This window comes from Lolium rigidum, chromosome 7, assembly GCF_022539505.1.
Source record: "Lolium rigidum isolate FL_2022 chromosome 7, APGP_CSIRO_Lrig_0.1, whole genome shotgun sequence".
NCBI lineage: Eukaryota > Viridiplantae > Streptophyta > Magnoliopsida > Poales > Poaceae > Lolium > Lolium rigidum.
In genome coordinates this window covers 27,120,008-27,135,073 of record NC_061514.1, presented here as the reverse complement: position 1 = coordinate 27,135,073, position 15,066 = coordinate 27,120,008, and the positions used below count along the sequence as shown (strand labels likewise).

The 15,066-nt window shown below is 42.5% G+C and overlaps 1 protein-coding gene across 1 annotated transcript; it reads left to right on the top strand.

The window, feature by feature from the left end:
* The first annotated feature begins 2,242 nt into the window (after positions 1-2,242).
* Positions 2,243-13,167, top strand: LOC124676107. The gene is made up of 3 exons (XM_047212189.1): positions 2,243-2,884; positions 2,992-3,194; positions 12,592-13,167. The coding sequence occupies exons 1-3, from the start codon at positions 2,795-2,797 to the stop codon at positions 12,854-12,856; spliced, it is 558 nt and encodes a 185-aa protein (XP_047068145.1). The 5' UTR covers positions 2,243-2,794; the 3' UTR covers positions 12,857-13,167.
* Positions 13,168-15,066: the final 1,899 nt, after the last annotated feature.

Below are 15,066 nucleotides of genomic sequence, written 5' to 3'. Positions count from 1 at the left end.
CCGTCTCGAGGTTTTAGGTCGAGGAGGCTTAAATAGGCGAAGAGGCGGAGTCGGAGGGCTGACGAGGCGATGACACAATAGGGGGGCGCGGCCCCCCCTCTGGCCGCGCCAGCCTGGCGTCTGGTGGCCCTGTGGCCCCCTCTCGCCGGCTCTCGGGTGTTCCGGAAGCTTCGTGGAAAAATAGGATGCTGGGCATTGATTTCGTCCGATTCCGAGAATATTTCCTTACTAGGAATTCTGAAACCAAAAACAGCAGAAAACAGCAACTGGCCCTTCGGCATCTCGTCAATAGGTTTGTTTCGGAAAACGCATCAAAACGATATAAAGTGTGAACAAAACATGTAGGTATTATCATAAAACTAGCATGGAACATAAGAAATTATAGATACGTTGGAGACGTATCAGTCTGCGCAGGGCGGTCAAGGCAGTGCGCTGCGTGGAAGGCCCGCCGGCTAGCCAAGATCCGTTGGGACCAGGAGAACGCGGGGCAACGGGGCAGGCCCTCCAGCGAACAGGCGAGGCGTCCACGCCTTTCCTCTTCAGTGCCGCCGCAACAGCGCATGTATCCATGCTCGATGCTCCGGCCCGTAGTCGCAGAAGCGACCAAGTTTTTTCTCGGCTCATGGCACCTCCTATCGATCTGCACGGTGGGCACCTCCACTCGATCCGCGCCGATGTATTTAGCTACAACGAGCTGAGTTAGCGCGGTGGGCCTCAATTTGGACGGCGTTGGTGGTGCGCGCTCGAGGACGGTGGTGCTCTACGACACGGATCTGGAGACCCTACGTGTTGGTTGATGAGGAAAGCACGAATGGCCACTCCAAAGAAACTGAACGTTTAGCAGCAGGACGGCGGCGTCTAGCGATTTGGGGGCGCCTCCGATGATGCAACGGGCGGCGGCATTCAAAGGCAAGGCGACGGCGTTTAGCGGCCAGGACAACGCGAGGCACCCCGCTGGTGGTCGGAAGCGGAGGTAGGAGACGAGGTATGGTCGTTCAGGGGTTAGGTGGGGGATTTTCCTATCCGGTTAACCACTAATTAAGCTGCTAGATGGCTTAGCTGTTAGAAGCGGATACAGTAATAGTCGGGACGGGTAATGAGGTTTGACCAAGTGGACATGTGTTATACGCTGAAGGGGTGCACAGCTACCCGGTGGGTAGCGAGGTTCATCCATACTAGATATATGTTTCTCCAAGTTACTACTATTACTTGTCTACATCTAATATATTGGCAAGACAATCTAGATCATATGAGTACCTAATTACAAAATGTTGATAAATTTTATTGTATGACTGTCTAACATCACGATCTAGTGATGCCCACATGTCTAGTGGACCCATTGTAGTCTTTCTTTGAATATACTAGTATTGTATCGGGGATAAAGAAAAGAAGTAGCGAGTAGTGAGTTTATGAGTTGGTTTCGTGTAAAGTCTTAGTAAAACAACAAGTTTTGCAGGAATGTTTTAGCGAGACACAAAGCATTCTCTCTTACACTCGCAATTCATTTATTTTAAAATTCATCCCGCCAAAGTGAAGCCAGTTGTCGAGGTATTCATCTAGTTTTTTGAAATGAGAAACAATTAAATTAGAATCAAATTTCTTAATACGAATCATGTCTTGTAAAATTTTAAAAATTATTCTATAGACTTAAAACAAATTTCCAAAAAAGGAACAATTAGTTTCTAAATTCGATACATTTTTTTTAAAAAAATGAACATTAAATACAAAACATTTCTTTTAAAAAATGGAGAGTTTGTTAGGACATAAAAAAAATTTGGGGAAAGAAACATTTGGTCATGAAGTAGAATGGAACGAGTAAAATTCATCAACCATATGGATTGCCGGCTTTTTTTTAGAATCACAACACTTTATTGATCAAAGCAAATCTTACAAATAGTATGTGCTGCAACATTAAACTCACAGAAAATATGAGTAAAAGAAACATCTGCAAAGGTGGCACTAACGATGTGACGGTAGCAGACATGGGCCCTCCGTCGGCCCAAGGCCCAGGACCAGTTCATGAACATCATTTCTCTATCTCTGAGAGAAAACAGAGAAAACCACGACCGCCACCTCCGATTAGATGTTGCATTAATAATTTCTCTGCAACTGATCTAGCTAGTGGCCAATCTCCAAATATCAACACGTACCCGAACGGCCTATACACCATTCTAGCTACTCACCACCGGAAAGCACACACCCGGTGCCAGTATCACCGCGTTACTGCCTATCTACAGAAAAGAGACCTTGGATGGCCACCCGGCGCATCGTTTGGCCTACACAAAACGGCAAAAAGCATCATCCTATCGATGGAATCCTTCGCCCACAAGGAAAGGGAGATTGTTTAGCCTCCAAGATAACCACTACTAGGCACTGATTAGACAGATTGCTTTGCTAGATGCCTCGTTTCTGCAGCGGTTCTCTTCTCGCTCGCTAATTAATCAACGGCCGCCAAGCAGAGCAGAGCAGGTTGGTGGTACAGTGGTACAGAGAATTCAGAGTTCAACATTCACCCAGGCGCGAATGTGCGGGGCAACAGGAAGAAACAAAGCGAGACGTCAACCTCAGCCCAGTAGTGATGTGCCACCTCTCCGATGCCCATCATCTGCTTCCCGGCCTAATCCCATCCTCTTCTTTCGACGCGCCAACTAACCTCAGAGGAAAGTGAGTGAGCGAGCGAGCTCTCCTAGCTCAGCTTAGGCTGGTTCTCAGCTACCTCTTGCTCTCTCGCGAACTCATCGATCTCCAGACTTGCGGATCAGGCGCCCGGTGTCGAGCTCCATCGATCGCCGCCATGGCGTCCATCGTCATCATCACGCTGGTGCTCATCCTCGACCTCCTCGCCTTCGTCCTCGCCATCGGCGCCGAGCGACGCCGGAGCATGGTAAGCTAACCCACATACATAACAGTTCAAGCATGGGTTGGAAAAGAAGCACCAGGAGCTGAGCGGTTCTATCTGTTGTTGCTGGCGAAAATTGATCGGAAGCGCAGGCGTACGTGAACGTGGACGACGTCGGGAGGGCCTACTGCGTCTACAGCACGGACGCCTCCACCTGGTACGGCGTCGGCGCGCTCTCGCTGCTTCTCGCCGGCCAGGCCCTCGCCATGGCCGCCAGCAGGTGCTTCTGCTGCGGCCGCGCGCTATCGCCCGGGCGGTGGCGCGCCTTCTCCGGCGTCTGCTTCGGTATCTGCTGGTAATTTAAACGAACCACTCAGCCAGTCCGGTTGCTGATTGCCTTACGCAGTTCGGCGTCTGCTTCGGTTGCTGATTGCTGGTAATTTAAACTTCTTGTTCTTTTGTTTATTTAGTTTTTTTGCGCAGTAGAGCCCTCGAGATATGCAGGTTTATTGGTCGTATATTATGTGCCCACTGCCCAGTTGATGGCTTGATGCGCCGTTTATTATTGGTCCTGGACGTACGGCCAGGCAGCTTCTACAAGATAAGCTTTTGCTATCTTCTTTGCAACGCGTTAGGGTGACACGGAGAAAGTGATGAATTATGATAGATTGACAGTGGTATTGACATGACAAAAATCTGACTTCACCTCTAACAAGAACTAGTTTGCAACGTGGCTAGAGCTTTTATGCTGGATTGATAATAGTATGTAGCATCTACCACATTTATCCCGCCCTCTATTTTCGTTTACTTGTCACTTTTGACAATTTTTTAAGGATAATTGACCATTTTATTTATTCACAAATAGTTGACACTACACACTTCACGATTCAGACTATACAATTTTCCTACTCATTTTCATCCTCTGTGCGGCAACATGGACACAATAATTTTAAGTTCTTTTTGGATGGATGCCGGAGAAATTGATGCCATTGCATCGATGAAGGCTTTATTGTGGAGAGAGCTGATGGGGAAAAGGTCCTTATTGGAGCTGATGGTGGCTCAGATCAAATTCTAGTGGTCTGGCATACCGGCGTCATTGGCTACTTGGGAGAATGCTCTCCGTCTGCACACAAGCTACCCTTGCTTTTCCATCTAGGTGCCCGAGAACCCGAGAAGTGCTTGTTTCTCAAACAATGGCTAAAGGTGCGCAAAATAGTCAGCAAGCTCGCGTCAAGTGGATTTTTTTTTGGCGAAACACAGTACAATTAAAGACGCTCATACATATGCGTACACACTCACTCTATGAACGCACGCACGCACACCTCACTCCTATGAGCACCTTCAAGAGACTGCGTTGAAGAACTGATCTGGCGGATTTTGAGATTGACGAAGTCACCACAGGCACCTCGCTGTCGATAGGAACGTCGCCTCCCACTGAAGAATATTCTGCCTTTATGAGACACCAAAGTATCAAATCTAGGATTTGAACTCTGGTGGGCTGGAGGTGCCACTACTCTTATAACCATCCAACCACAGGTTAGTTCTCAGTGGATTGGGTTCCTAACTTCGCATGCTACCTGGGAAGATAAAGAAAAGGTATGCGCTCTCTTTCTTGAAGCACCGGTTTGGGGGAGGGGCTAATGCACATCCGTTGCATGCAACATTGGTGCTGTGTTATGGGCCGCTCCAAAAGGCTGTCTAATAGCAGGTACACCTTTTTTAAAAGTTTTTTATATATTCAAATAATCTTCTAATTTGATTTTTTTTTAAATGAACAATTTTCAGAAATGAACAATTTTCAAATTTGAATAATTATTAAATTTGAACAAAATTTGAATTTAAACAATTTAGATCTGAACAAAATTCGAAATCAGAAAAGCGAGGAAAAAAGGGAAAGCCCGTGAAATCCTCAGAAATACCATCAGAGAAACGCAAAAAAAATCTAAAAAAAAGGAAAAGAACGTCACCAAGACTCATCCATTACATCAGCCAGCCCAAAACGACGACATGCGGCTCGTGCATGCAACATTTTTGCACGCAACGGGGTGTGGCCGCGTGGGGAGGTGCTATACACCGACTTGGTCGGCATGGACCAGGTGCTACACACCTCTCTGGGCCGTACATGGGCTCAGCACATGACACTAGGTACCTTTTTTCCTTTTCTATTTTATTTTCTATTGTTATTTTCTGTTTTGGTTTTTATAATGTTTTTCTTAAATTTTAAACATTGCTCAAAATGTAAACATTTGTTAAGTCAAAATACTATTAAAATTTAAAGTTTTTATATTTGAATATTTTAAAAAAGCAAATTCAAATTAGAATTTTTTAAAACTAATTTCTTTGAAATGGGAATAAATTTTAAATTTCAACAATTTTAAATCAGCATAAACTTCAAATCGACAGCTAGTTAATCAACGGCGGCAAAGCAGAGCAGAGCATGTTGGTGGTATAGAGTGTATACGTCAGAGCACTACAGTCGCGAATGTGCGGGGAAAAGGTAAGAAACAAAGAGAGACGTCAACCTCATTCCAGTGGTGGTCATCATCTGCGGCTCGGCCCGCCTAATCACATCATCTTCTTTCGGCGCGCCAACCAACCTTAGAGTAAAGTGAGCGAGCGAGCTCTCGTAGCTTAGCTTTTGCTCTCTCGCGAATCGGATCCATCTCCAGACTTGCGGATCGATGGGCGCCATGGCGTCCATCGTTGTCATGGCGCTGGTGCTCATCCTCGACCTCCTCGCCTTCGTCCTCGCCATCGGGGCCGAGCGACGCCGGAGCACGGTGAGCACGTCAACACCGGCTCACACTTAGTTCAACCCGTTTCTGTTAAAAGCATGCGTGACCGGCCGTTTCTGATGGTGTTGGCGGCCGGGAATTGGTCGGGCGCGCGCAGGCGGTCGTGACCAACGACGGCGCCGGGAGGTTCTACTGCGTGTACACCACGGCCGCGGACTTCTCCACGTGGTACGGCGTCGCCGCGCTCTCGCTGCTCTTCGCCGGCCAGGCCATCGCCATGGCCGCCAGCAGGTGCTTCTGCTGCGGCCGCGCGCTCTCGCCCGGGCGGTGGCGCTCCTTCTCCGGCGTCTGCTTCATCATCTGCTGGTAATTTTTTTTATTACCACTGAGCCAGTCCGATCGCTGATTTGCTTAGGCAGCAACTGCGCGTTCTTTTGTTTATAGTATTCAGTTTATTAGCGCAGTAGGGCCCCCGCGAGGATATGTTATTGGTCGCATATTATGTGCCCACTGCCCAGTTGATGCTCTGTTCATTATTGATCCTGAACATACGGCCAGACAGCTTTTAATTAGTTGCAGTGCCGGATCCAAAATTGAAAAAAATAACGCAACAGGATGACACGGAGAAAGTGGTGCATTATGATAGATAGATTGACAGTGGTTTTGACATGACAAAAACGTGAGTAAAAACTACTACCTCCATCCCAAAGATTAAGGTACTATTTTTAGAAAATCAAGCTATGTCGATTTTTTTGATAGAAATTTTTTCGTCATTAACATGTAAAATACAAAATTAATAATTAAATATTTTCGTACTGTATCTAGTATATTTATTGATAGATTGTTCTAAAAGTTTGGTCAAACTTTATTTGGTTTGACTTTTCAAAAAAGTATAAGTCTTAAGCTTTGGGATGGAGATAGTACTTTGCAATGCAGTTAGAGCTTTTATGCTTTTCCAAACGGGCTACCCTTTCCATTACTAAGATATAACGGAAATACAAAATCATTTGAAGCAACAACATCAGCGCAGCAAAAGAAGATGGAAAAGAAGCCGCCCTTGCACCATCAGAAAATCCACTGATAGATACTCGAAATTGAGCATCCACTACAGGGCAAGAACATGATGATACTAAAGCAAACTCTAACAAGAAGTTTAGCACAACACACCCAAAAAACTAGACATTACAAGTTTCAGGCCTACAGAAGATGAACATCCAAGGAGATAGATAGCCAAATCATGGAGCTTGAATCGCCCAGGATGTTGGAGACACTTGGAGTTGATGCAGACATATCACTTCCACTGATATCCTAGGTTATGTGCATTGCCTTTTCCATCACCTGCTTCGCCCCCTTTTGATCTTCACCATCACCATCATCATAAAGACATGTCCAATAATTCAAGAAAGAGCAAATAATGTATATTATTGCAATAGTATTCTTGAGCACCAACCCATCGAAGGTTATCTTATTCCTGGTAATCCAAATGGACCAAAAAATGGCAGCCATTAATAAAGTAAAGAACTTCTTATCTCCTAGCATATAGGCGATTGGAAGGACATCTATTAGCCCCAAACACAAGCACCAACACACCCCAAGTGACTCTTGCAATAGCACAATAAAAGAAAAAATGGTTGGCATTTTCACAATCGTCACAATAAAAGGAAATAGGAGAACCATTCCAATTCCTTTTCTTAAGATTATCTCTAGTTAAAATAGCATCATAACAAATTTTCCACAGAAAGATCTTAATATTCAAAGGTAGCTTGGCTTTCCAAATCGAACTATTATTACTTACTAGTTGAATGCCCGTGCGTTGCCACGGCCCGTCAAAGCATATTTTTAGCTATGCATGACAATAGCATACTTTTCTCCATTTTCCTCTCTCCCTCTCTCTATGCAACTTGTCAGTATACTCTTTTTCACCAGCACCCTCGACTTCCAACATATCTTTGCTTCTCCTACATATCGATCACCACAAGCCCCTCAAGTTTCTTTCATCGCAACACAAGAAAGCCAACGAGGCTAGCTAGATTATTGGGGTTGACATTTAGGACGTGTACCTAACAAAAGCTATTTAGTGGCACGCATACATCTGCTCCAACTTTTGCGCCGCCAATTCGGGTATTCAAGCATGACCCTATAGATACTCCATGCAGATGTTACATATCATGCCATGAGTTGTTGGATATGTAGGAGTGAAGCAACACGGTAGCGACCAATCTTGGACTGAATTTGTTACATTTAGTTGGGGCTGGATAGGATTTGTTGCCACTATTTTGAGAATTTGTTTTTGTTCTGATACAGTTACATAGGCTCCTAATTGCGTGGATTTTTCAATCGTGCCTAAAAACTTTACTATATATTGTTGGTGTTGTACAAAATGAGAAATTCGGCAGCACTTCTTCCGCGGAGTGGCATTTGACATGTAATTAGTGAGAAGTGTGACACCATCAGCCGACGTACCATCACCGAGGTTTTTTGCTTCAATAGTAAATATTATCTTCAAGTGTGACGAAGAATCAAATTGAACCAAGAATAGTTCCATATCGCTATTGCAAGTTTCTGAATAATTGAATGCTCATCTTCAAGGCAATCTAAATGGATACAATTGGGTAGCGAATTTATGCATCCATCATAAGCTAAGACTATTTCATTGTTTCCAACATATAAATTCTTGTGATAGCTTTTGAAATAGATACTGCAACTTGTATAATTGTATTCAAGTGTGCCAACATACCTCCTTACATTTTTTAGCATCGAGGACAATAAATCGCTAAATCAACCTTAAAAGTACTATATATTTCCTTTTGTTGGGCCAAAAAAAATTTCTTCTTTATAAAAAAACATAAGAAATATCTTACTTATACAACAAGCCTGCATAGAGTCCCTTCACCCAATGATCTCTCAAGATAGAACGAACAGCATGGAACATTCCACTACAGCAGCCATATTTCTGAGTCTGTGGAGATTGAAAAATATTTCCTTTTCCAGTATTCAATTCCCAATATTTGTGATAGCCTGGGATTAATTGCATTCGTTTTTCATGACTTCATACGGCACATGATGAAAGATCCATGTGTACCTCCTGGAATAAGCAACAAGAATCTATGTGATATCACGGAAGCATCATGAAATTTTTTCTGTTAACATGTACTCCATCCAATCCATAAAAGTGTCGGGCGACTTAGTTCAAATTTGAGCTAATTTAAAATAAAACCCCGACACTTATTATGGAGCAGAGGCAGTAGTATTCTAGTTGAAAGGGAAAATGCATCGTAGTATGACATGTGTGGCAAAAGAGAAGACCACAAAACAGAATATATGCATGCGTACAAATAAAAACTTGGTGAATCCATTGCCGTGCCAGAGCCAGAGAGAATGCCAGAGAATTACTCACTTAGAACTCCATGTAGTCGTCGTGTAAACATATCCCCTTCAGGTAGACAGAAGCAAGTTGCAGCCCGCAGAAGTAAGAGTTGTTGCTGGCATCAAAGAGGTGGCAGGGGAAATTGTATAAGTCCTTTGGCCTCGTGAAAAGATAGGACCCCTCATGGTACATTATGAAGGACTTAATCCTGTGATCTGATAGGAAGAGAGTGTGCGTGAGGTGAGGTCTAACCGAATATGTACATGTAACTACTCGTCCAAGTTCAAGATAGTACTTTTCTGTAAAGAATCAAGTAGCCAATTTGCTTCGTGTTTGTACATAAAAACATTACGGTGATTCTCTGAGTATAATCCAAAGTATCTAAGTGAGAAGAAAACACAAACAATACAATTCAGTAGTTACAATAAAATCATTTACTGGCTACAAAATAGTGTAACAAACTCCCATGACCTTCATTGAGATCATCTAGGTTCATAACCAAAATCATTTTATGTACACTCGGACACCATGCCACTCTTTCCAAACACCTGCCGGACCTTCCAATGATGAATTATTATGATGATATAGATGTGTTTGAATCACTATGGACTATACTCTCTGCAAGGCTAGAGAACCAGCTGGATTACAGCTAAATTATTTCAAATGGCGAGCATGATTTAGAGATGTGCAAGTACTTTACAGTTTGTGATCACGGTCCTAATTGCATTTTTGCTATTTAACACTAAATCCTAAACCAATAGCAAAATATATTGAACTGGGTAACCTAGTGAAGATAGTGATATATTCAATGGAATAACTATAACAGCAAGATATGTGTCATACTCTATTGTTTCTCAAACAGAAAGAAAAAGAAGGAACAAAGAGAAGATGTACCAGCAGTAAGATGAATGCTAATGTTCTGGTAAAATCAGAAGGAATCAACTGAACACTTATATAGCTCAATCCAACTGATCATTAATCCAATTGCTTGCCCCTGCTGGTTGGTATGAAGGCAATGGTCCTAAATCAGCTATTGCCGAGATAATGGATTAAAAAAAAATACGAAGTTGAAAAGTTCAGTGGTGTAAACTAAAATCTCCACAAGTCTCCATGGTAGCATGCAAGCCATTATTCCAAAATCTGCGCTATGAAATATCATCATTATGTTTTGCATACCACTCCCTATCCCTCTGCCTCTTTACCTCTTGAGGATCTGTACATATAGCATGTGCTAGTAAATTTGCTCCATCTAGATATATGCCATTATCGAGCTTCTCCGAAACATACAAATCTATTGGGTGATTGACAATACCATGTAATCAAGAACCTGTCAATAGATATGGATTCACAGACAAATAAATAAATTTCCAGAAAACAAAATAAAGTTGCAGCCAACTAATTTCCATATGCGGGTAATTGTTTGAAAACATTGCAACTTAGTGTAGTGTATGAATGTAAGGTAAACGTATTAAACTGTAAAAGTGTATCAACTTCGTAGGAAATAATTGCTAAAGGTTAAAAAATTCAACACATTACTTCAATTATTTACATGTAACCATGTATATTAAAATACATGAACCACTAACTGGCTCTTTGGTAGGCTGAGGACTGATGCTTAATCTGTTGTTCTGTCTAGTTGTACCTTGAAAATATTACACCAAAATTACTTTAGAGTAGAATATGCATAAAAATAATAATGCTCGTGAGTAAACCTGCAACATTGAACAAAAGTGAAAATAAGAAGCTTCAAATAATATCTTTCAGAATATAAAAATAGCTCCAATTATCTAAGAACAAAAGTGCTAATAAGATATAGCTCGACATCCAAAAAGTTCGAAAAAATGTGTTGTTCAGGTCTTGCCAAATACTGTTAATATAGAGATCAAATCTGATGTTTAGGCAAGTAGGTTTGGTGCAATGGAGGCATATTCTCCATGCTAAATTCATACTCTGTCACTTCACATGAGCAACCAACAAATCATATAAATAGATCTCAGATTCCTAACCATGAAGATATTCAGGTGAGAGCTGACCTTCCACAGTCGCACCAACCTGTGCAGACATTAAGTTCTTGGAAGTTGTCACGGCAAAGCTTGATTCCACTCAGTTCGACAACCTGAAGAGGAATTGGACGTTGCCTTGCCCTCTTGGACATCTTCGTACCAACGGCTGTAGCGGTAGTTATGCATAAGAAGGAGAAAAAACTTCTCTAATGGACGTCAGTGGAGATAGGCAACCAGGAGCGCGTAGAGGTGTATTTCTCTGATGGCTGCACTCCCTACCCGACCTTGACATCAGAGGATTGCGAGCTGGCGGCAGCGTCCCTTGGATCTCGGGCCGGTGAATGTTCGGAAATAGGCAGGCAGAGATCGAGCAGAGGGCGATGGGAGACCTCATACTGGCACACGAACAACGAAGATCTGAGGCAGCGCTGGGTGGAGAGTAGTAGGCACCGCTTGCAAGAAGCGGTGGCTCTAATGAAGGAACGTACGCGGGGGTGGATACACATCGATTGATAAGCATGAGTTAGTCCAAGGTGCATGGGCTCTCCAGCGTGAGCTGAGCGGCCGAGCGCGTGAACAGGGAGGAGGCGATGATTGACGAAGGCGTTCAAAGAAAATTTGTTAGCCATCGACTCAAAAATAGGATCGGCCGGCCGGGTTGTTAGCAGTTTTGGATTTTTTTTTTCTGTTAACAAGCAAACCACGGCAAGGGCAATAGGAAGGATAGGTTGTTTGTTATGTGTTGGCATTTGTCTTGTAAATAGAAGGACTTGGATAGTAGACGTGGGGGGGGGGGGGTATTATTGTTCATCCTGAAAATGTGACACCAGGCATTCACCAGTTTGCTCTTAATAGTAGAGATTAGGACCAACAAGGTTTTGCTGAAGAAATTTGTTCATAGACACATCAGAGAAACGTTTATTACTAGTATGCTAGATTATTGATAGTATTAGGACATACATCAACTATATTTATCCTGCCTCTATTTTCATTTACTTGACACGTTTGACAATTCTTTAAGGATAATTGAACATTTTATTTATTCACAAATAGTTGACACTAGACACTTCAGGATTTCCACTATAAATTTCTACTCATTTTGGTAATTAATAAAACATGCTCCGTAGACACTAGACATATCGTTTTGGTAATTAATAAAACCAGCTCAGTAATTTAAATAGTTCTGATATTAATATATTCCCTTTATCGAAAAAATTTAAATAGTTCTTTAAAAAAAATTGGGTTGGTGCCCTAGCATGTGCATCGAAGATATGCATCCGACCTTGTTAAATTCTTTTTGTATGGACGACCCATAGGAATGATGCATTTCTCGCAGGTTAGAAAATCCTTCATTTGTATATCTGAGATTAACTAGTTTGTATTGTGAAGAACAATATTATGCTAGTGTACACTGCGTCAATTATGGTTTTGTGGAGAGAAAAATATAGACATGGGTCTCATGTTTCCTAATGAAGTATGTTGGTACGTAGAGTATCTAGATGTACATCTGCAAGTCTTTTTTTCAGGATTTTCTAAAACTTTAAAATATGATCGCATAATCACAATTATCGGTGCAACGAACTCTGTCAACTACTCAAAATGTTTGCTCTGAAAAATCTGAATCTCTGAAGCTCTGAAATGGTGCAGGCTGACGTTCGTGATTGCCGAGCTGTGCCTGCTGGCCGGGTCGGTCCGCAACGCGTACCACACCAAGTACAGTGGCTACTTCATCAACGGGCCGCCCCACTGTCACATGCTTCGCAAGGGCGTGTTCGCCGCCGGCGCCGCCTTTACCTTCCTCACGGCGCTCTTCACCGAGCTCCACTACATCTTCTACTCCAAGGCCCGCTCCGCCGCAGCGGCCACCCCTCCCATCATCCACGGAAGCGGCATCGGCATGACCCGCATCTGAAGTATCCGTATCCACCTTGACCCCCTTCCTGCAGTGTCTGTTTGTGTGACTCTGATGTGCTGAACATTGTCTATTAACTAGTTGCCTCGTGGACTGATGTATGTACAGATCACGTTTGTGAGACTATTGATAACTTAGTAGACATCAGCTAAATATTTCATTGTGCGTGTGTGTGAGCAGTATAATAGAATGGACAGAGAGAACATCTTCTGTCCGTGTTCATTTCTTCCGCTATCCTTGCATTATTATTTTTGTGGATTGTCTATCCTTGTATCTTGTCTCGAATTCAAATATTTTTTGTAGTGTGTTTTTAAAATCTACATCATCCCCATTCAGTGAAGCCGAATATGCGCCAAACAGACACAATACTGAAGGTTAGAGAGGCAATTTTTAAAATTTCTGATTGATTGTTGAGAACCAACCTGAGATTTGGTGGTTAGGTGGGTGGTTGTACCCCTAACCCACCAAACTTCAAACCCTAGGTTTGACATCTGTGTGTCTCATAAAGGAAGAATATTCATTCAGTGGGAGACGACGTTCCCATCGACAGCGATGCGCCTATGGTGACTTCGTCAATTTATGATCGAATCTGCCGGCTCAGTCTTTCGAAGGTGCTCATAGAGGTAGGGTGTGCGTGTGTGTGAGTTCATAGGGGTGAGTGTACGTGCGTGTATATGAGTGTCTACGTTGTACCGTGTTTCTCAAAAAAAATCTGATTGATTTGTGTGCTTGCATTGGAAATACATTTTCTTCCGGGATAAGCAAAAATAGCTGATCGGTACTGACGAAATGCACCAGGTACGCAATGTACTCCAGCTATAAGTGAAGCATGCCTACCACTGAAGAGGAAATTCAAGATTCCACCAGATCTCCATATCCCTCTTTTGCATAAAACACGGACATATCTTTTGCACAATTCACCACTTGTTGGTCTAATCTATCGCAGCTTCCATCAGTTGGTCATCTAATTAACGATTTAACGGATTATAAAAATAAGCGGTGGAATTAGAAGTACTAGTAGCGAAATGTGCAAAATATACTGTCCTTCCCGAGGGGGTTTGTCCAAAAGAGAGCCGGATGACAATGTCCCGGGTGCATCCAGAAAGGAGAGGGGTAGTTTCTAATACATGTAAGAAATTATTTTACAGAAAGGTATATACTAAGTAGTACAACTATTTACTACTACGATTTCAAGGGAAAATGCCATGTCGTGCGACCTCTAATCAGTGAGTAGAAGTTGTAGGTGCGCATAACTTGCATTGTTGGTTCCGCTGGAATTTACGGCCCTGGAGCTCAGCCGTGGCGGATTCTGCGAAGTTTGCCCGATGCCACTCATTGATCCCACCAAACTGCTCATTTCTTTCAATGTCTCTTCTCTTTCACTGCATCTCTCCAACATCAGGTGCATCAACTTATCTTGTGCCTTCTGCCTCTCGAGCTAGGCAAGGATGGCGATATCAACATATTCAAGGTTCAACTTTAGGAGCTCTTCTTTATCCTGAAGAAGGAATTTGCGCTCTATATCAGACTTGTCTTTTGCGATGCACACAGTCTTGAGTATGCTGCTGGCTTTCTCCGCTGATGCAATGTTCCTCTCCTTCTGCTTAATCAGCTCGTTCTTCAACATGTCGCGCTCATTGCGAAGGCTGCAAATGAGCTCCACAAGATTTTTCGAATTCTTCTTCTTGGCAGCCAAATCGCCTCCTGGGATCTATGCAATTGATTACTTGGAAAATGGGGTAATCTTCTTGATTGCGGTATTTGAATATTTATACCAAACTTTTTTAATTTTAGAAGTTCATTGTCACCAAGTATTACTAGTTTATTTATCTGGTTTACCATAATGTATTTTTCTATCGCTCTCACAACATTATCGAGATAACTGTCTTGGAAAATTACAACTTAATTTTTAATGTTGTACAAGTTAGGTGTGTAGTATTAGTACTTACTTCTAAATCCATAAAAGATAAATTGTGAAAACAATCGCATCTATCAATGGTACAATTTATGCCACTGTAATTTCAGTTACGGGTGTAAGTGTGTTTCTATGTGCTTGTGCCTTTTCTTTTATAGTGAGTTTGTGACTAGTTTAGTATCTATAAATAAATACCTTACTGTGTAGCTTGTGATAGTAGTTTACAACATATGTTTCGAAATAACTGACTTAACTTTATCTAAATATACATACAGATATACTTACACACCAAGAT

Excerpts from the sequence above, each read along its gene's own strand:
- LOC124676107 (XM_047212189.1), top strand. The coding sequence starts at position 2,795 with ATGGCGTCCATCGTCATCATCACGCTGGTGCTCATCCTCGACCTCCTC. Across the intron at positions 2,885-2,991 it reads CCGAGCGACGCCGGAGCATG|GCGTACGTGAACGTGGACGA; the intron begins GTAAGCTAACCC and ends TCGGAAGCGCAG. Across the intron at positions 3,195-12,591 it reads GTCTGCTTCGGTATCTGCTG|GCTGACGTTCGTGATTGCCG; the intron begins GTAATTTAAACG and ends GAAATGGTGCAG.